The following is a 22,592-nucleotide window of genomic DNA, read 5'->3' as shown; positions in this document are numbered from 1 at the left end:
ACACTTTTCAGAATGTGATAATTGCCACAATACTCACCTCAGAGTCTCCAGTTGACAAAGTGGCTCTGCCAAGAACTCAGAAAGGTTTTTGACATCAACATCTCTGAAGTCATTTTGTGAAAGATCAAGAACCCTCATGTGAGTGGGGTTTGACTTCAGACTGGAAACCAGTGCAGAACAGCCTCTCACTGTAAACCCACAGAGAGCCAGTCTGTTGGAGAAAACAGGTTTAACTTATAGGTGGAAACAAGCAGCTACAGACTCTGACCTCTGACCCAGTGGCTGAGATTTATAAACATCTGGTTTGTGGATGAGACGAGATAACAAGGTTATTTTTTTAATTTAAACTTGATACATGAACAGACCCAACACTGAAGTGTCTTAAGATGCAGTTCCTGTAATGGCCAGTAGATGTTGGATTCAACAAAACACAAAAGCAATATGTACAATGAATGTGTGTGTAAATAAGACTAACTATAACAGCGTCTGCTCGACGTTTAACAAAAGCACACAAAAAGTGGCTTGTCAGTCTGATTAGCAGCTTGGTCTTAGCTCCTACGAGACCGGCAACTCGGAGGGACACTCCCCATGGAACATACTCACGACGCTGACCTTGACTAAGAGACTTCTGCTTGACGAGCGGTTACATTAACTCGGACTTGACACATGCGATTGAATACCGGCTCTACTCTCCATTGAGCACAAACAGGGACATGATTGCCACCTACACCGAAAAACAACTGACACACTTCGAGATTCATTCGGGCAATCTTAACGCTGATTGGAGCGGAGCGCAGAGTGTTAAAATGTTGTAAAAAGTTCATAGAATGTAAAAAATAAATAATATGGCATAGCCTCCGTGACACGCTATCGTCAGACAATTTTTAACTTCTATGAGAGATATTGAGATGTTTCACTATCGCAACATTCCTTGCCACGATATTTCGTCACACCCCTAATAGTTTAATATAGGTTTCTAAGTTTTATTTAACGACCTAAATGAAGCAATGCAGTAGAGTAAGTTATTATAACAAAAAACATAAAAAAATACATTTATCGGTACTTGTCCCTTTATGTAGGTGTGTTGCAGGGCAGCATCTTCTACACTATTCAGAGTGTAATAATGGCCACAATACTCACCTCAGTGTCTCCAGTTGACAAACTGACAAGAATTCAGAAAGGTTTCTGACACCATCGCCTCCTATGATATTTCCTGTCAGATCCAGAACCCTCATGTGAGTGGGATTTGACTTCAGACTGGAAGCCAGTGCAGCACAGCCACTCTCTGCAAACCCACAGTATTCCAGTCTGTTGGAGAAAACAGGGTTAACTTATAGCTGGTAAAGGCCAGGACACACCGGTCCGACTACCGACGGTCGCACGAAAATGAAGTCTGCCGTTTCAGGCAGCTCCAGTCTGCCCGTCGCGGCCAAAAAAGTGCCAAGAACACACCGAGCCGACTACTGACTTTCCGTATGCTCTGCGCTTGCGCGGGACGTAATGTCTCCATAACAGCAGGCGGCGCTAATCTGTATTGTGGCCCAAAAAAATACGGAAGCCGGAAATGATGGGACAGCTGTCTAGAACATAAACATATCTATGGACCATAAAGAGCACCATTTTTAGCAGAGAGTGTCGAGCACGGTGTCGAGCAGTCAAGGGTTGATGCATGTGAGTACTTGCTGAACAAACACATTAAAACAATGGCTAGCGATGCGATACTGTTGTCAGCTGTTTGTGCTACCCGCCTCACTTCCGGGCTTCCCTGATTCGCTAGCCCTCCACCAGTCAAATTGCTCCGACTGAAAGTCTGCCCGACGCCGACTGAACATGTTCAATCGGCTGAAAAGAAGCCCGACGACATCTACGACGGCCGACGTCACCGAACACACCAAACAGATTTGTGTCCCCGCCCCCTCCACTCTCCGACCATGTCCGATGGCCGATTATCGGGCCGGTGTGTCCTGGCCTTAACACGTAGTAGCAGATACAAACCCTGACCTCTGACCAAGTGGCTGATATTTTTTTAGTTTAGGCAGTACAAAGAGAACACATAATGCAGTTTAAGCATAGTTAATGTTTATTACTGACTTCATTAGCTAAAACCCATCATCATGTGGAGGCTGCTGTACAGTAGATGTGAATGACAATATAGAAACACTTCATTGTAGTGTGTTATAAACTATGTATTTACTGTCACTAAATGGGCTTCATTGTGGTGTGTACTTAAAACATACCATGTGTTTAAAATGTCAACTGCTTATAAAAGCTAAATAGGCGACTTTTAGTTTGAAGTCATGCCTTTAGTACATGTAAACTGTCTCTGCACACCTGTGTTGCAGGGCAGCATCTTTTCAGAATGTGATAATTGCCACAATACTCACTTCAGTGTCTCCAGTCGACAAAGTGGCTCTGCCAAGAACTCTGAAAGGTTTCTGACACCATTATCTCCGAAGTCATTTGCTGTCAGATCCAGAACCCTCATGTGAGCGGGGTTTGACTTCAGACTGGACGTCAGTGCAGCACAGCCTCTCTCTCTAAACCCACAGTCAGCCAGTCTGTTGAAGAAAACAGGTTTACCTTAAAGATGAAGTAAGCGATTTATTTATGTTAATTCAATTACTAACTCAGTTACTTTTTGGAACAAGTAATGAGCAACTATAACTAATTACTTTTTTAAAGTAATGTTCCCAACACTGGTTATAAACTACGTATTTAAAATGTCTACTGCTTTTAAACGCTATCAGAATGTGTGTCGCAGGGCAGCATCTCTTTCACAATGTGTGACAGGAGTGTTGCAGGGCAGTATCCTCTACACTATTCAGAGTGTGATAACGGCCACAATACTCACATCAGTGTCTCCAGTCGACATAGTGAGTCTGCCAAGAACTCAGAAAGGTTTTCAGCACCATCATCTCTGAAGAGATTTCCTGACAGATCCAGAGCCCTCATGTGAGCGGGGTTTGACTTCAGACTGGAAGCCAGTGCAGCACAGCCACTCTCTCTAAACAGACAGTCAGCCAGTCTGTTGGAGGAAACAGGTTTAACTTTAGGTGGTTACATGTGGTTACATTGTTTTGTTAATACTTGTAATCCTTTGTGATATTTCTATTGATCTGTTTTGTAGTAATGATGATTTGGTGGTGGGCTAAGCGACATTGTCTGTCTCTTTGTACACCTGACATATATTTCATGTCTGTCTCTGCACAACTCAATGTGTGACAGGTGTGTTGCAGGGCAGCATCTTCTTCACTTTTTATGGCCACAATACTCACCTCAGTTTCTCCAGTTGACAAAGTGGCTCTGCCAAGAACTCAGAAAGGTTTTCAACACCATCATCTGTGCAGACATTTCTTGTCAGATCCAAAACCCTCATGTGAGCGGGGTTTGACTTCAGACTGGAAGCCAGTGCAGCACAGCCACTGTTTGTAATCCGACAGTCAGCCAGTCTGTTGGAGAAAACAGGTCTAACTTTAGGTGGTAACATGTAGTAGCAGCTACAGACCCTGACCTCTGACCCAGGGGCTGAGATGATAAGACATCTGAGACAGGAATGAGACGAGATAACTCTGATGTAATTTGAAACCAACACATTAAAAACTGTCCTGACCAAATTACTCCACACCTGAATGTGTGGCAGGTGTGTTGCAGGGCAGCATCTTCTTCACTTTTCAGAGTGTGATAACGGCCACAATACTCACATCAGTGTCTCCAGTCGACAAAGTGGCTCTGCCAAGAACTCAGAAAGGTTTCTGACACCATCATCTCCAAAGTAATTTTCTGTCAGATCCAGAACCCTCATGTGAGCGGGGTTTGACTTCAGACTGGAAACCAGTGCAGCACAGCCACTGTCTGTAAACTGACATTTAACCAGTCTGTTGAAGAAAACAGGTTTAACTCGTTTCCAATTTCCAAATTCCAATTTTAAATGTCAAAGTCCTTAACACAAATACTGTGCATCTATATGTTCTTACCTGAGTTTCTGAAGCTTGCAGTTGACACTTTTTAGGCCATCAGCGACCAACTTCACTCCAGAGTCCCGCAATTTACTTTCGCTTAGGTCTAACTCCTCCAGACGAGAAGACTTAAAGCAAAGAGCTGATGAAATATGCTTGTAAGATCTGTTAGTGAGTCGACAGTCACTTAGCCTAAAATTGAAAACAATGGTAAAGTTAAAATTAGCAAAAATCCGCTTTATCTACATAGATAAAATCCGGAAACTAGGCTGCGTGAACGGCATCGGAGTGTTGAGGCACAGCCACTTGCAACCACCCCAGAGAGTCTCTACCTTTATTTCTACAGGTAAATCCCATTGAGGCCGAAGACTCTTTTGCAAGGGAGACCTGTTTTCCTTTCCCACGTTACCATTCACACACCGATAGCAGGCTAACTATCGACATTCACACGAGGCAAGGTGGGTGAAGTGCCTTGCCCAAGGACACAACAACTATGACACAGGTGGCAGGGCGGGGATCGAACCTCCAACCCTTTGATCATCAGCCGACCCGCTCTCCCACCTGAGCCACAGTCGCCCGAGTAAACAGGGAATTTGTCTTAAATGCATGTATGTCATTATCTGACACTTTGGTATCATGTACCATGACTGTATAACATTATAACAGCATTCATAGGTCAGAAAAGAAGAAAAAGCTGAATAGGTGCTCTTTAAACTTTTTTTTATATATAGTTTAAATACTTACAGAGCTATCTTTGATGCTTTGAGCACAGGCAGCAGCCTTTCAAGAACTACACCTGAGTTATGGTATTTCTTCAGGTCAAAGACATCCAGGTCTTCATTGGACACGAGCAGCGCAAAAGCCAGAGCTGACCAATGTGAAGGTGAGATTTTACTCACATCTCCTGAGCTCATGTTCGTTAGGACTTGCTCTACCAGAGACTGGTCACCCAACTCATTTAGACAGTGGAACAGATTGACACTCCTGTCAGTGTCGGACAGTTGCTGGATTTTCTCATGAATGTAATTGATTGTCTTCTGGTTGTTCTGCGGACGTCTACTTTTAAAATGTAATTCCTTCTGAAGAAGCTCCTGGTTTTTATCCTGCGACAGACCGAGCAGGAAGCGCAGGAACAAGTCCCACTGTCCATAATCGTCGACCAAAGCTTTATCTACAGCGCTCTGGTGGAGGAAATGGATGTGAATTTCTCCTTTTCTCTTTCGCAACACTCTCTGGCTGGTGAGCAGATTTTCTCCGCTGTCTAAGAAGGTCTCTAACACATACAGAGCAGCAAGAAACTCCTGAACAGTTAGATGTATGAAAGAGTAGACCTCTCTTTGGTGAAGACCAGATTCTCTTCTTAAGATCTTTGTGCAAACTCCTGAATACTCTGCAGCTTGTTTAAGATCTATTTGACAATTTCTCAAGTCTTCTTCATAGAAAATCATGTTGCCCTTCTGTAGCTGTTCAAATGCCAGCTTTCCCAGTTTCATGATCAAGTCTTTGTCTGTTTCATCTACCTGATAATCCTTCTTGTGTTTCCACTTTGTCTGGATGATCAGGAAGTGTGTGTACATTTCAGTCAGAGTCTTGGGCAACTCACGTTCTGGAGTTTCTCTTAAGAGACTCATGAGAACCGTGGCGGCAATCTCACAGAACAATGGGATGTGGCACATGATGAACAGACTTCTTAGCAGCTTTGACTGAAGATGACCGAGAATCTTCTGAGCCATATCCTCTTCCTTAACTTCCTTCTGAAAGTACTCCTCCTTCTGCTCATCATTAAAGCCTCGCACCTCGGTCACCCTGTGGATGAACTCAGGAGGAATCTTAGTGGCTGCGGCAGGTCTACTTGTGATCCAAACTGAAGCTTTGGGCAGCAGTTTCCCCTTAATCAAGTTGGTTAGTAGGACATCTAGAGTTGTAGTCTTGGTAACACTGCGGCACAACTCTTTTTTCTTAAAGTCCAGAGGAATTTTGCTTTCGTCAAGGCCGTCAAAGATGAATAAAACACTTGAACTGCTGTAGTCTGAAGTTTCCAAATTCTTCACTTCTTCAAAATAGTATTGTATTAAACTTTGAAGGCTCCAACTCTCATCCTTAATTAAATTCAATTCTCTGAATGTGAATGGAAATATGAACTGAAAGGTTTGGTTGGCTTTTCCTGTTGCCCAGTCGTGAGTGAATTTCTGCACAGCGACAGTTTTTCCAATGCCAGCAATTCCTTTTGTGAGAACTCTCTTGGGAGAGTTTTTATTGTTTGATAAAGGACTAAAAATGTCATTGAGGTAGATTTTCTTTTCCTCACTCGGACACCTTTTACATTCTAATTCAATCACTTCGTGTTCACTATTAACCTCTCCGCTGCCTCCTTCTGTAATGTAAAGCTCTGTATAGATGTTGTCTAAAGGAGTTGATGATGCCTTTGCTCCTTGAAACAGTTCATTTGTTTCATTTTCAAGGTAAGATTTTAGTTCAGCCTGGCACCTTGGGATGTTTCCTGAAAGATGAAGAAAATATTGGTTAGACGAATATCATTCATGTTCTTGTAGTCTTCCAACTGATCAAATACTATATGAATGTGCGCTAGGTTTTTGGAAAAAAATGTCAGCGTGCCTTACCTGACGCAAAAGGACTTAAAGCGGCTACGAGTAACATTTAAATATCTTTTAAACAGCCTCATGTTTCCTCTGATAATCATACATAACCTTTAACAGCAAACGAGACCATCAGTGCAAAGTAGGGCTGCAACTAACGATTATTTTGATAATCGATTAATCTGTCGATTATTTTCTCGATTAATCGATTATTAATCGAATAGTGTTTTGGTCCGTAAAATGTCAGAAAATGGTGAAAAATGTTGATACATTTTCCAAAGCCCATGTTGACGTCCTCAAATGTATTGTTATGTCCAAAACACAAAGATATTTCAGTTTACTGTCATAATAGGATTAAAGAAACCAGAAAATATTCACATTTGAGAAGCTGAAATCAGAGAATTTGGAAAAATTGTATTAAAAAATTACTTGAAACGATTAATCGATTATCAAAATAGTTGGCGAATATTTTAATAAGCGATTAATAATCGATTCGTCGATTAATCGTTGCAGCTCTAGTGCAAAGAAAGACGTTTTTATATAGTTTTTATTACTGCTTTTGGTCTGGTCGCACACCCAGTCCGATTTTCGGTTCACGCGTGCATGCTCTATGGTCACATATCCGTATTGGTCGCAGATTTCAGTGTGGAGCAGACATGCGATTTGAGAAGCCTATCCCTCCAGGTGAGGGAAGGGGAGCGGGAGCCTTGTTTGAGACAGTTATTTGTCGTCATAATGACTGATAACGGGGCTGAACCATCAAAGAAAAAAAAGAGAATGCAATGAAGAAAAGCTAAAAGGGAGAGTGATAAAGGCTACGGGCGGGACGAGGGCGTTGCCAAGCAACGTGTATACAATTTCACAAGAGCGAAACTAGACTGAAATAGTCATTATTTACATCAACAACACAAACACATTACCTCATCGTGATCCATACTAACTGCCGTCCCTCGTTCATTCGCTTTCTGTGAGGACACGTAATCTTTCAGCTGCTGAAATCAACTCATCAACTCATTGCAATCAGGTGTGTGTTAGCACTGACTGGCATTAGTTGATGCAGTGTCAAAACCACTCTCACGGAGCCGAAAAGAGTCCTCACACTTTCAACACACGGACATGCACTATATTGCGCCCTTCTCAGTTCACACTCGCACGCCTGGCACGAGCTAGAAAACAGCTTTGCGACAGCGGGCGTCGTAAAAATACTACCGCTTTTGTCCAAAGGGGACGCCAACGTGCCATGTTACTCGTAGTGGCTTTAATGTGTAAAACTACATAATACGCAGTGTTTCCCCCAGAAAATGTCTTAGTCAAGGTGGTCACTGCCCCGTGTCAGGGGAGCCGCGGCGCCAAAAATTTTAGGGGTCTTTTGCTCAAAGATGCCAATGCGCCGTAAAGAAATAAACAACTGTTTATTTGAATACAAAAATAAAACAGACGCTGACCTTACAGTTGTGCAATTTTGTTTGCTATGTGCAGGTACAAATTATGTGTAAACGTACAGTACAAAGCACAAGAAAACTTCTACTGTTTTGGTGCAATACTATACAGACACACTAAATATAAATAATGGACCATACACTTAACATGTGTATGCACATCAAAGTGCAAATACAACTTTTTAAAGTTCCTTTTTGGATGGGGGCTGTTGTGCGATTAATGGTTATTTTAAGCCTTCTTGCTTGATTTATTTTTAAATACACAGAGGTCGTTTTGGAACATGTATTTCCCAATTTAAAACATAAAAATAAAGCAGCATTGAAAATTCAGAAAATAAATCTTCTTGGCCTACACTAGCATGCTGTTTGAAAAATAACTTTAAATAATAAATAGGGGAAGGTGGGGTGATTTGTGCATTTTGGAAGTTGCAAAACCCCTTGTTTCTAGAAAACCGTGGAAGAAATTGGAAATGTGACCACATATTTAAGAAGAGCCATCCATTTGACTCATCCTGTAAAGAAGGAAGACACAAGGAATAAGATATAAGCACATTTAAGCTCAAAAAACTGTGTTTTGCCTTTCAAAGTAAAATTTCCATGATCAAGGTTTTTTGATTATTGTGTCTGAACAATTATAGACACGTTTGAAAACATTTGACACATGTTTTAGTGCTTTGGTATGCTACACTTTGAGTCTATATAGTTAGCACAATGTCAACCCTAAATTGCTGCATCATGCCTATTATCCAAAATTCTGGGGATGGGGTGATTTGTGCGCAAGGGCCTGGGTGAGTTATAAGTAAGTAAGTAAGTAAAATGTATTTATAAAAGCACATTTATGACAGTTTGCACTGCCCAAAGTGCTGTACATAGTGCATTCAGTAGGTAAACAATGAAGGTAAAATAACAATAACCAAAATAAAAGACGTAAAGCCCATACATCCACATAAACACAGATAGTAGTGCAGAGGTAAGTAAGTAGTGCAGAGGTTAATGGGGAGGAAACACCAGGGTGTACATATGGGTTTTGAGCCTTGATTTAAAGGCAGAAATGTAGGGGGAATCACATTTGTCAGGTGGCAGTTGGTTCCACAAGCACGGAGCAACTAGTGCAAAGTACATTTCTGAGAGTTGTGCCAGTGGCATGGCTGTATACGCTGGTCACCAAAAGAAAGTGATTGTCTACAGTAGCTCAGAAGAGAGTGACATCTCAATTCCACTTAACGACACCACTGATGAGAGTTCAGATGGCCAGAAAGATGATGATGGTGACTTTGTCATTGTGACACAATGACGCACAAATCACCCCACGTAGTGGGGTGATTTGTGCGACAAGACAACTTTTTTTCCGAAAGCTATATTTCTTAAACAGTTTATTCCAGATCCAAAGTTTTTATTGCCAGGGATGCACAACATCCTGAAATATATGTACATATTTGAGTTGGAGACATAACTGTCAAGGCCTCACTTTAAAATCACTTTGAGTAAAAAGTTGCACAAATCACCCCACCTTCCCCTACAATGTGTTTTCCCCTTAAAATGACTAAATGTATTTCAAAGACAGTAGGCCTAGTTTGGCACTTCAGTAAACACTTACTGAAACTTGCCTGGGCCATCACTCTCATCCCTTCTTCAAACTTTTCTCTGCGCTGATAGGTTGTGTTGCCACAGTGATGTGGAGTCTTAAACTATTCTAGCTTTGCAGAGCACTTCTTTCTGTTCAGCTAAATATCCTCATAGAACTGCACTGCGTTTATTATCGCCACCAGTTAAATCTCGGTTTGCTTCTGCTCGTTTAACTCTCCCGCGTGCATGCCGTAGTCGCGCGTGGTGCGGTACGGTCGCGCGCGCAAAGCTGCAGACACAGAGCAGCTGATCGAGAAACGCTTGGAGACACATGCTTTTTACCGCAAATCGCGGCCTTTCGCGCAGTTATGACCATGCACAACACACACATCGCGCTTGCTAGTACATTAATTGTGCAGCACAAAAAAAAAAAAAAAAAAAAAATTAAATTAAATTAATTTTTTTTTTTTTTTTTTTTTTTTTTGGGTCGGTCGGTTGGTAGTCAAGGCGGGAGGCTGGCGTTGCTAAGGCGGCCGCCTTAGCTATAAAGCGCTGGGGGAAACACTGATACGTTTAAGATATGTCACATTATTTATATATTTAAGCATCACAGTACCTTCAGTTTTGGGAGGAACATTAGTCTTGTCTGTCCTGGCAGGAGGATGTACTGAAACATTTGAAAAATTCCAAATCAGTCAACACATTAAATTACATAATTAAACATTAAATAATGTATTTTTTTTGTAAACATTTACCATATGTGGTGTGGAAGTTTATATCCCGTGCCGCATGAACATCTGTTAACTGAGGTGCGATGATGACACTTGCATCCTGGGCGGTGATTGTCGAGCTTCCAGCTGATTGAAAACAGAAAACATCATGAACAAATATTCACAACTCAGATTTATTCCATCAACACCTGAACTGTGTTCATGGGGTTCAAAATCAGCTAAAGGGAAGATCAGGAAGTTAATTTACTCTGGTAAAATGTGACATATGAGACGGACACATTTCAATTTCACTAATCACTACAGACTTCAGCTTTAGTCCTGGAAGTTGAAGGGTTACTTTTTGAACCTGACTAACATGTTATACATAATGCCTCGGTTCCACCAAGTAGAGCGGGTCGGGTCTTAGCAGTTCGGTACGGTTATTTTGACTTTCCATTTGCCAAAAGTTGGGTAGGGTACGGATATAAGCGAGCCTAACCGCTCTAAGCCGCTCCCATTTTCGTTACTCCTCCGTTGGGGTACCAGCCGCCTGAAAGGGTGCCAAAAAGGTGGAGCTACACACTGCCGTGCATTGATTGGTCAAAAGAATAATTTCCTCCGTTTGTATTCACCTCGGCAAGAGAGAAAAGAGTCAGTGTGTTTTGGCAAAAAATGTGAGCGCAGCACTGTTTATTGTGTGATGTTTTTCCACATCATTAAATTAATCAGTTGGCTACACTGTGTCCCACTGCTACGATGTCACCTAGCTGCCGCGGGCAGCGCTGTTCGCTCACTGTCTCTATCAGTTGCACCGAGCCGTCTCTGTGCGTTTACGCTCACAACAACACGGGGGGAATAAATAAAGAAGCGGCTGGTTTGACCAAGCAAAAACGAGAGACCGCTGGCTTGACCACAGTTGTTCCACAGCCCGATAGTTTGACCCATATTGTGGCGGCGGCTACCCCAATCCAGCCTAAACCCCGCCCTACCAGTAAGGGTAGGGTCGGCGGTGGAAACACCACCGAGATTCTTAAAAGTGAGCTGTCCCGCTCTGAGCCGCTCCGACCCGACCTGCTCTACTCGGTGGAAACGAGGCATAAGTCCTCCAAAGCAGCACCACGGGTTTGAATCTGGCCCGTGATCGTTCTCTGCATGTCCTTCCCCTCTCTGCCCAATTTAATCTCTGTAAAGCAAAAAAAATGCCAAAAAATAATCTATAAAAAAACAAAAAAACAATAGACAAATAATTTTTGTATTATTATTGAAACGCTATCAAATTGACTAGGAACAAAACCTGCACGTTTTCGTGACAAAAGGTGATAAAAAAAACTCACGTTACTCATCTAAGTCATCAAACTGACATACATGCTAGTCTGGTTTCCACTCCCCGGGCTAAACAGGTTTGTTACTAATTATAGTCTGAACAGGGCTGACATTGTGCTACGCAGCAGAAGAGGATTACATAGTTACAGCAACAAACACTTAACTATTTAATCAGATCAGAAAATAGTGAATTAATCAGATCTGTGACATTTAATGAGGAAAGTAAACTGCTGTCTTACCACACAGTGATGTCTGTAAACTGTCGTCCAATTCTGCACTCTGCATTTTTTCACCCAGCTCCTCCGACTTCAGAAATAAAGAACATCGCACACGGTTGTTTTAACTTCAGCGTTTGAAGTATGTGAAATAAAAGCCTTTTCCTTTTCTTCAATCTCAACTGCTGCCAAAACTGTCCTTTGCCGCCCTGAGACAGTAGGAAATGTACCTGCTTTGGTTAACACCCATATTTTTGTCAGACTTCCACGTCAGCATGTACAGGTAGATACGCCTCCAGTTACGTCAGTAGCTCTAATCCAGTTTAAAGGTGCAGTGTGCAGAAAGTAGTTTCAATTAGTGTATAATTGTTAAATAAAAGTACTAGAAATACATTATTCTATTTCTTGAATGGTCCTTTCATATCTACATAGGAGTGGGTCACCCTACAGTAAAGCTCCACTACCTTTGCATTTTTTGATTTAAATAAAATTTTATATTTTTTTATTTTAAAGAATAACCCTAAAAATAATTGCACACCAAATCAACACTACAGCAGTGGGACAATGTTCTCTTTAAATCAGTATTGAGCTTAAGATTCTTATAAATATTGAAGTTAAGGGGGAAACAGAAAGCAGAAAAAGTTAAATAGTATTGATAAAAGAGGTGATCATGACTGTTGATGTGTTATTAATGTTGAGGCTTTGCAGCAACTGTTGCATGTTATATCTTCTAACAGAACCAGTGAACACAGTTAATGGGACGTGAGTGACATCTTTTGGTTAAATGGATGTAGTGCAGTTAACTGAGGCAGACACAGGGATATAGTTTTTGCTGGGCTAGTGTTGATAAAACACATCACTGCAATTCCTTAACTATCTATAATGATATTATACTGTGAAGTTTGACGTTGTTGAACTGTTTTGCTATTGATGGAGGTGCTACTCAGCCCAGTTCAAAACTCTATTCCTGCCAAAGAATTTATTAAATAGGTAATGTAGGGCCTGGCCTACAACACAGCATAGAGGTCTGCACGGGCCTGATTTATTTACCCCCACCAACTCACTCCCGCTCCTTGTCTGTCTTCAACGGGCCTCTCCCGCAACCTTCTGACACAAAACCGGCCCGCTACTGAGGCTACCGTACTGTAAATCACACAATTCAGGTCGCGTTGCCATGAGACACGGCTGAGGCATGAGCCCCGGACAGCTGCAGAGATTAATATTAAATTATTTCTGTCTGAGATGAGTGAATGAAAAACGGTCTTTGTGTTACGTGCGAGTAAGAAAACGCCTTACTTATATACCTGCAGTTTATAACCAAACTGCAATAATATATAAACCACCTGCGCTGCAAAAAGCTGCAGGTCCCGTGTGCATGGCGCAAAATTCAGACCAAAAAGCAGACCTCTCACACAGTACACACACAAAGATATTTCTATGAAAAATAATAAAATTGTACTCACCAGGTTAAAAGCTGATATCTGTGAACACATGGAGATCAGTCAAAACATCTCTGAGGGCTCAGGAAACAAAATGAAGTCCGTTTCAAATAAATGTGGGAAATTCAGATTTTAGTGGTGAATTTATAATCCGGGACTTCAGGAGGGTTGACAACTAAACAGAGAAAAGCGGATGATGAATTAGGTATCTTTAAGTGGCCTGACAGGCGCCCATAAATAAAATGCATTATTATTATTATTATTATTATTATTATTATTATAAATAGATGTATTTTGACAGAAATTGGTGCTATACTAAGCACTCAGAGGAAAACAATACATTTGATAATTTCAAGGTTGCAATAAGGACAAAAGATTAAAACAAGCTAAGATGAAATAAGTAATATTTACAATAAATACATTCTAAATAGTGCAAAAAGGAAGGCCAAATGAAACAGTATAGATCAGAAAAAATCAGATCTAAATACACAGCCTGGACTCTGTAAACGGGCATTTTGCTCACTATAGTGGCCCCTTTGTTTACATGTCAGCGGACAGATATCTAAAAGTAAAGTATTTAATAAAATCTTACCTTGTGATTTTCCCAGAGTCCCCGGCGGTGTGGCGTGTGAGCAACGCGGCGAGCTTCGGCGAGAGCGAGGTGTCGCTGACGCAGCTGGCGGTGGACGCCGTCAAACTGCTGGTCGCCATGGAGACGAGACTGGAGGCTAACAGAGACATCGATGACATCGTGCCTTCGCAGAAATAGACCAATCAGAAGAGAGATACAAAAACAACTGTTCAAGGTGAAGTCAGTGAGAAAGTTTGTTGACTAAATCACTTTGTCAAAATCAGTGAATATCTCCTGACAATAATGCTACCTGTTCGTACTGTGTGTGCGGCTTGTAAACAAGGGTTAATACACAGCCTAGGCTCTGTAAACTGGTATGTAAACAAAGGGGGCCCACCATAGCAAGCAACATGCACACAGAGTACAGACAGGTAGCAAATCATGAGGAGATATTAACTGATTTTGAAAACAAATTCTCCAGAATCGCTGTCAACACTTTTAAATTTAAATGTATTTTTTCCTTAAAAATAATATCATATTAAATATTAAAAATATAATTCAGAGTTTTGTTTGTGTTCACAACATGAATGTAGCAGTTTTAAGAGTCAGTTTCATTGTTTAATTGTGTTGTTCTTTCACATATTTCTAAAATAATCATTTAGACGTTCAACAGTGTTGAACAGTGTTATGTCAAAAATTGTTAAAAAAAAATGAAACTACTACCAATTATTTTGATGTCATTGAAGTCATTATTTTATGATTTTACATTGTCACGTCAGAACAAAATTTATTAAATGCTATTCCCTATGTCTTAGCATTTTTAAGACTTTTGAAAAATAAATTTGATAACATACTTATTTTTATTAAAATGCCTTTGTCACAATGTTATAGCTTTGGATATGAATGGGTGGGGGGGGGGGGGGGGGGAATTGTTTTTGCATGTGTGAATATCTCTGGGTGTGTAGTGGGAGGGGGGATTGCATTAAGCACTTTGTGTTACATTTTCTTGTATGAAAAGTGCTATATAAATAAAGTTTGATTGATTGCTTCGACATAACACCGGCTAACGTAAACAGAAATTAAGTAGAATTTACCATGTGGTCTCTCAGTCAGATAGCAGAAGATGTCCCCATAGGGGAGCCCGGGGCTGGTTGGCACACTTTTTACTCACTGCCGTATTTCTCTGGCATAATTTTTATTTCAATAGTCTAACCAGCAGAATATGAAAGGTTTAAGTCTCAGCTATACATGATTATGTTTTAATTGTTCACAAATATTTTGCAAAATAAGATGGTATATGATTAAAGCAATGTTGCGCATGTGTGCCAACCAGCCCCATCGTGGGGCTGGTTGGCACACGTTAGGGGGCTGGTTGGCACACTGTTAAAATGTGACACTTAAAAAGAATTAAACAACCAAATTAAAAGTTTGATCATTTAATTTAACCAATAAACAGTAAACATGAAGATGTAATAGATTATCAGCCCATATTTTAGAACCAAACAACAATTTGAAGCAACATATCAGTAGGACTATTGTTTCGTTTGTTTGCCCTAATGTGTCAGAAGTCTATTTATTAACAAAATACAATAATATACCTACTATGAGTGCTTTCTGTGTTTGTGAAAGGTAAAATGAGCAACCGCTAGCAGTCAAGCTAGAAAATATTAACTTGATTAGCATTTATTAACAAATATTATACAATATTATTAATTCCGATTACATTTCAAATTGCAATTTTGTCCTTATAGGGTAGGAATATTAATAAAAAAACATATATAGGCCTAGTAATAAAAATAACAAGAAGGTTTTAAAACTAAGGCCTATTTTTACCTAAGGATTACAAATCAGAAATAACAATTTTGTATGAGGTCAGGGGTCACACAATTTTTTAAAGGGACATTAACCACAAAAGCCATAGTATCCCCGAAACACATTAACAAAAACACACACAGACAGACTTGTAGCCTATACACACATAAGGAAACAAATATACCTTCATATATAATAGCCTACATGGCTTACCATCATTTTTTTACAGTTTTTGTCATGTGCCAACCAGCCCCCAAATCAGTGGGCCAACCAGCCCCGCTCACATTTTAACCAAATTTGAGATGGAATTGTATAAGCCAACTAGCATTCCTCATCACAGACTATGAAATCTTACATTAAAATGTAGCTGATTCTCATGTTTATAAACTATTTATAACACATTTACAATATCTCCAACTTTCACAGTTTTATTATATGTTTAGTCAAAAGACCACTTTTTTACTTTCGCTACTATAAAACGGAAATTTTACCCTCGCCAAAAAAGTTTGTTACTTTTACATGTTTTAACATAGTAGATGAGTGCAAGTAAAGAAAACAGACATTTTGATGTAAAAATTTTGTTTCTGTGACCTTCCAAGGACCAGAAAATAGGTGTGTGCCAACCTGCCCCGTGTGCCAAACAGCCCCGGGCTCCCCTACTCATCAATTTACCAGGATATGATTTAGGATTAATAAAAAATAACACGTTAAATTCGGTTAACCTTAACTTTCCGCTTGTCAAGCGAAAGCTAGCTTAAGCGTGTCGCGATCGCCGATATGCTATTCACGCAGGTGCTAACAGAAACTAAATAAAACTCATCAAAACCATCTTGGTTAATGTTTTTACTGTTATTAAAACATCACCAGCTCTGCTTCGGTCGAAATAAACTCTTAATTCACCGAGTTAGATGTGAAAACATTCTGACTCTCGGTAGTTAGCTTACATTACAGAATCACGCATCGGAGGTTACTCAACGTTAGCGTAAAAGAAAAACAAAAAAAGTCACGGTAAAAACTTGGAAAATACCGAAAAAAAGCATAAAGCATATAATGTATTTCGCCATCTCTCTGTGACAGTTATCACCTAAGACACTCACCTCAAAAAAAAGCAGCTTTCCTCTCTGAAGTCCGGCTTCCGTTGAAGAATCTAACGGTTTTTGTTTTTAGAATGATTGTGAAGGAGCGCGCGTGCACTGTCAGAGTCGCTGCAGGCCCGTTTGGCTGGCCTATTCTGCCTGGCAACAAGCTGTGGACATTTTTAATTGGCTGCTGGGATAGAGAGAGTAAAACAAATACAGTGGAACAAACTGGGAGTGTTATGTTACTTTATAAGTGAAAAAAACCCTCCAAAGTTTCGAATATAGTCTATATTAGGCCTACATTGTATGTGAAATAAACTGATATAATTTAGATAAAAGTAATACATTTTCTGGAAAAGAAATCTCTGAAAATGTAGTGGGTTGGGTTCAGGGTTCAGTGTCTCTTTGCCCAGGGACACTTGTACATGTGGCGGGGAGACGGGGGATCAAACCACCGACCCTGTAACCCAGTGAACAAGCGCCTTACACACTTCGCCACAACAGCCCCATGCTATGACTATTTTCGTCATACAGGAACTACCGTCTGTGTTATTTGAAAAGTCAAGTATCTCCCAATATCGCAAACACAAAACACAATAAAGCTTTTTAAACTAAACAGGTTTTTTTTTAATGTAAAAGAATCTCAGAATTACAAGTAAAAAGTCAAGAATTAGTTGAGAAAAAACAGCAACAAAAAAAATCTCAAATGAATTGCAAATTTACGTCAGCGTATCGATGCCACTAAGGAAATAAAATTATATAAACAGGTCATTATCTCATTATCTCATTATAGTTTTGTTAAAAGGATAAATATACATGTTATGGGCCATTTACTATTTCTATGCCAACTAAAATTCCGTCCTACCCAAGACCGAACATTTTAACAATTTAAGTTATTAAAAGGTGGGGTATGCGATTCTGGAGAAAGGTTTTTTTTTACAAAATCACAATATCCGCTACCTGTCCGTACTGTGTGTGTGTGTGTGTGTGTGCTGAAAAACATTTAGTGTTAAACCACAGCCGAGGCTCTGTAAACAAAGGTAAATGTAAACAAAGGGGGGCCCGGCCCACTGGCTACATGCCCGTTTACAGAGCCTACGCTGTGTATTAACTCTTCGATTTTTTTCAGCACACACCCACACACAGTACAGACAGGTAGCATATCATGAGGAGATATTCACTGATTTTGACAAAGTGATTTTGTCAACAAACATTCTCCAAAATCACTGACTCCACCTTTAAGTTATAACTTGATGGGTTTCTACCAAGTTAAAGGTGCTCCGAGTAACTTTCAGTGTGTGTTTATTCTAGCGCCCCCTTTGGACAAAAACGGTAGTGTTTTTAACACGCCAGCTGTTGTTCCTGGGTGAGCTTACCTATGACAAAGAAAAAAAATCAGCATTCTTTGCACTAATGGTCTGGTTTGCTGCTACATGTAATTCATAATCATCAGAGGAAAAATGAGACTGTTTCAGAAATATTTAAAAGTTCCTCGTAGCACCTTTAAGTTATAACATTATGCATATTACATTGAAATGAGATACTGATATATTTACTTTTACCTCCCTAGTGGCCTCAATAGGCTTCCATAGAAAGCAAAGGGCAGATACATGTTGGATGAATATTGTTACTATGTACATGTACAGGGCATACGGAAAGTATTCACAGAGCTTCACTTTTTTTTACACATTTCATTATGTTACAAGCCTGGAAAAACACTGGGTTACATTTATTTATTTTTCTTAAAATTCTACACGTAATCCCCCATAAAGACAAACTTTTATTTAAAGGAATACTTCACCCATACGGACCCAGCGTTCTATCATTATAAAATCACTATTTTATGAACAATATAATGAATGAGGTTTTTCTTCCCTCAGTCTTTCCTCAGTCTTCCCTTGGCCCAGCTGTCCTGTTAATCCTAACCCTACATTTTACCATGTGTGATGTCATGCATGGGGAAAATGCAGGGTTAGACAGTGAGACCATAACACACTCTTTCTGCCTTTTCTCAGGCTCGGATGAACCGATTTCTAAAATGTTTGCACATTTATACTACATAGGATCTCAGAGTTCAATACACCTTCATATTCCCACCGGTGAAGTAGGACTTTACGTTGTCATTATGGGGTATTATTTGTAGAATTTTGAGTAAAAAAATAAATGTAATCCAGTGTTATTCAAGGCTGTAACATAACAAAATATGGAAAAAATGGAGCACTGTCAATACTTTCCGTATGCTCTGTATTATTGAGCTGTTATGTACATGGACTATCTATTGAAGAGCTGCATAGGTGGAGCAGAGTTTACCGTCACTCCAGAGTCCAGCTAACCGTTAGCAATCGAGTTAAGGCAAAATGTTTGGATGCTACATGCAGACTGCTGAGGCGCTTTCACACATGATATTCAGTTCCTTGTGCGTGTGCGAGTGTGTGTGTGTGTGTGTGTGTGTGTGTGCGTGTGTGTCTGTCTGTGTGTGTCTGTCTGTGTGTGTGTGTTCTCATGGAGGAGAAGGCATCATGTCCCGGGTTATCTAAGAAGGTTATACTGTAGGCAACTGGACTTAAAAACACACACACACACAATGTTACTGTGTGTGTGTGTGTGTGTGTGTGTGTGTGTGTGTGTGTGTGTGTGTGTGTTTATTTGGGCTAATTTCGGGGAGCTCAAGTTAAGGCAAAATATTTTGGTGATACATGCAGACTGCTGATAGCCTGGCACCGCCCGCCAACATACTTCCACTCAATCGTCATCTCCCTTTCAGTAGTCAGTCTGGGTCTGCCGTATATTTAGATTCAGATTTCTGCCGGTCCAATCAGCGAACAGAGGGAGTGGCTGAGAACAATGACGTTGAGGTTGTGCGCCAGCTGTAGACGTCACGACCAAACGTTATGCGATTGGTTGGCAGATCCAGAGTGGCACTGGGCAGATCCAATAGTTTTAAACTTCAACAGACACCCGCCTTCAAGTGAGTTTACGTTTGTCAATTGAGCGATTCCAGACCGTCTGTACAAATTAAATGAAGTTGGTCTGGTGAGGCTAGGCTACGTCACCACCACATGAACACACAGCCGTCTTCATCAGATAGTGCCGCGATGGAGAGCAGCGAGTCATCGTTCACGGGCACAGAGACCCGCCTCTTTATAGCACTACGTCTCCTGATTGGAATAAAAACGAGCGGGATACTCCAAATTTGATCTGGCAATTACTGAATGACTTAGAGACCTGTGTTACGAACTGTCTGTCTGTGTGCGTGTCTGTGTGTGCGTGTGTGTGTGTGTGTGTGTTTTTGTGTTTGTGCATCGGTGTGTGTGTGTGTGTGTGTGTGTGTTTTTGTGTTTGTGCATCGGTGTGTGTGTGTGTACGTGAAAGCGCCCTTAGACAGAGATGAATCTGTGAAAATCAGCTGAAATCCCTTTCACACCACGTTTCTACTTTACATGATATTAAAGCTGCTCCGAGGAACTTTCAGTTTGTGTTAATTCTAGCGCCCCCTTTGGACTAAAAGCGGTAGTGTTTTTACCACGCCAGCTGTTGTTCCTGGGTGAGCGTATACCCATGACAAAATAGCATTCTCTGCACTGATGGTCTGGTTTGCTGTTACATGTAATTTATGATCATCAGAAGGAAAAATTAGACTGTTTCAGAAATATTTAAAAGTTCCTCGTAGTGACTTTAAATAAATTCTTCTCCTGTGTTTCTGGGAACATCTGATGTGCTCGTAAACAGTGATCCTGTCTCTACAACGTCAATGTGTGTGTGTGTGTGTGTGTGTGTGTGTGTGTGTGTGCGCCTGTGCGTGTGTGTGTGTGTGTGTGTGTGCTGCTCGCGAGTCTGTTGATCCTCTCCGCATGGGACACCGTCGTCATTTTTTTAAATATTTGGTTTCAACATTTAGTGCTAACATTAAATAGGTGAGTGAGTATAATAAGAAGAGTCATTCATACAGCAGTCAGTGTCTCAGTCACTATAACAGTGGTGCTGTTATGAGAAAAAATCCAGTGGGAAGAGGGAGGAGCATTGTTGGTGTTTCTTTGTATTCGTGATTGGAGATTTTTGAAATACATTCACAGCCTGAGCTCGTTGGCCACTTTGGACGCGATATTTTTGAAGGCTATGGACGTGCCGGAGATCCTTTTAAAGCGCACGCCGTTTAGCGATAGCCGCGGTAGCTTGCACACCTCGATCTCCCACTGAACGAGGGAGTCTTGCCGCGCGTCCCCGTGCACACAGAAGAGAGAGTAGCGCTCCCGTTGCTCGTAGTCACAGTTGTTTGCGTCGAGAACTCTGCGTATTTCCTTCATCATCTCGCCGGGCTCGAGGCAGGAGGTGGTCTTCATGCTCCACGTGAAGCGCAGCGAACGAGGCTTCGAGTCCCGGCAGTCCTCCTTAGGGTCCCCGGACAGACTCCTGGAGGAAAACACACCACACACAAAGATATAAGTCCTCTGTTCTTAGAATGAAACATTAACTATGCACACATAACTTCCTCCATCTCAATGTAGCCAAAACAAAAGAAATAACAATAGGTACCCCATCAGCCCAGCCCCCCACTCTCATCAACAATGACACAGTAGAAACAGTCGACAGCTTTAAATACCTTGGACTCACACTGGACAATAAACTCACTTTCGACCAGCACACAAAGGACATTCAGAAAAGGAGCCACCAAAGACTGTATGCCATCCGTAAACTTAAAGGACTCTATGTTGCCCCCCATCTCCTCCTTCTGTTGTATCAAAGTATTGTCCAACCCATCCTGCTCTACTGTTCCATCTGTTTCTTTAACATGTTCTTAGAATGAAAAATCAACTATGAGTTAGAATTACTAGATGAAATGTCATTTGTGTAATTTTTTGTCACGAGTAAAATAAAATAAAACGCCAAAGAAAAAACTGTTTGAAACGACGAGAAAGCTTAAAAAAAAATATATATATATATATATATTTTTTCTCTCCCAAACTCACTATTTACTACTAATGATTTTTTGAGAGTTTTATTTTCCCGGCAATATTTTGGCCGCAAAAAGTGAGAAAAGGCGCAGAATATTTAAAAATTATCCTCCTTAGGGTCACCGGACAGACTCCTGGAGGAAATAAAGAAATAAATAAACTATTGTTCTTAGAATGAAACATTAACTAATGACTTGGAATTACTAGATAAAAAGCAGCAAGTAAAGCAAATCATTTTTTGTCTCTCTCCGTCTGTCTATCTGTCTGTATGTCTGTCTGTGTCTGTCTGTGTGCGTGTCTGTGCATATGCCTGCGTGTGTGCGCGTGTGTGTGTCTCTGCGTATGCGTGCGTATGCGTGCGTGTGTGTGTCTGTCTGCCTAATCCTAACCCTGCCTGCCTGCCTGTCTGTGGTACATACCTGCATGCAAACTTGAGTGAGTGAGTGAGTGAGTGAGTGAGTGAGTGAGTGAGTGAGTGAGTGAGTGAGTGTCTGTCTGTCTGTCTGTTTATGGCTCTGCGTATGCGCGTATGCGTGTGTGTGTCTCTCTCTCTCTCTCTCTCTTTGTGTTCCTTACCTGCGTGCAAACTTGGATGTGAGTTTCCCTATGAGTGAGCTTGATGTTCCCTGTCGGGGGAGTGAGGTGTTGGGGGAAGCCGGCGGGCCGTTGTAGGTGGCGCTGCGTCTGTCTCTCAGCTGAGCCCCGTGGAACGTAGAGCGACCCGGGGTTCCGCGAGGGAACCGAGAACGTTCCGGAGTGGAACTACTGGTGACACTGTAGGCAGAGGGGGAGGAGGGGGGCTGCTGCTGCTGCTGCTGCCGGGGAGGGCTGTGGGGGGGGGGGGGGGGAGAGAGGATTGTTTGTTTTTAAACTTTTATGCCAATAAAGCCCATTTTGAATGGAATTGAATCGACTTGAGAGAGAGAGAGAGAC

At 41.1% G+C, this 22,592-nt stretch overlaps 2 protein-coding genes across 2 annotated transcripts in view; both read right to left on the bottom strand.

Annotated features, from left to right (window-relative positions):
• LOC307270297 (uncharacterized protein) overlaps positions 1–11,876 on the bottom strand; it is a gene marked incomplete at its 5' end in the record, with an annotated part of 104,074 nt that extends 92,198 nt beyond the window's left edge. The window contains 9 exons of the mRNA XM_080054185.1: positions 1,141–1,308; positions 2,385–2,558; positions 2,852–3,025; positions 3,702–3,875; positions 3,975–4,148; positions 4,701–6,456; positions 10,175–10,225; positions 10,314–10,415; positions 11,831–11,876. Of these exons, the coding sequence (XP_079910311.1) occupies positions 1,141–1,308; positions 2,385–2,558; positions 2,852–3,025; positions 3,702–3,875; positions 3,975–4,148; positions 4,701–6,456; positions 10,175–10,225; positions 10,314–10,415; positions 11,831–11,876 (2,819 nt within the window). The remainder of the gene's footprint in view (positions 1–1,140; positions 1,309–2,384; positions 2,559–2,851; positions 3,026–3,701; positions 3,876–3,974; positions 4,149–4,700; positions 6,457–10,174; positions 10,226–10,313; positions 10,416–11,830) is intronic.
• Positions 11,877–17,365: 5,489 nt separating this feature from the next.
• LOC307270300 (serine/threonine-protein kinase MARK1-like) overlaps positions 17,366–22,592 on the bottom strand; it is a 22,478-nt gene continuing 17,251 nt past the window's right edge. Inside the window, exons 17-18 of the mRNA XM_080054191.1 lie at positions 22,236–22,487; positions 17,366–21,117 (exon numbers count right to left, since the gene is read on the bottom strand). Coding sequence (XP_079910317.1) covers positions 20,775–21,117; positions 22,236–22,487 — 595 coding nt within the window. The 3' untranslated portion in view covers positions 17,366–20,774. The remainder of the gene's footprint in view (positions 21,118–22,235; positions 22,488–22,592) is intronic.

The sequence above is a fragment of the Ammodytes marinus genome, assembly GCF_949987685.1.
Source record: "Ammodytes marinus genome assembly, contig: scaffold_60, whole genome shotgun sequence".
Lineage (NCBI taxonomy): Eukaryota > Metazoa > Chordata > Actinopteri > Uranoscopiformes > Ammodytidae > Ammodytes > Ammodytes marinus.
The sequence above is the reverse complement of the archived record's forward strand: the minus strand, read 5'-3'. Positions and strand labels throughout refer to the sequence as shown.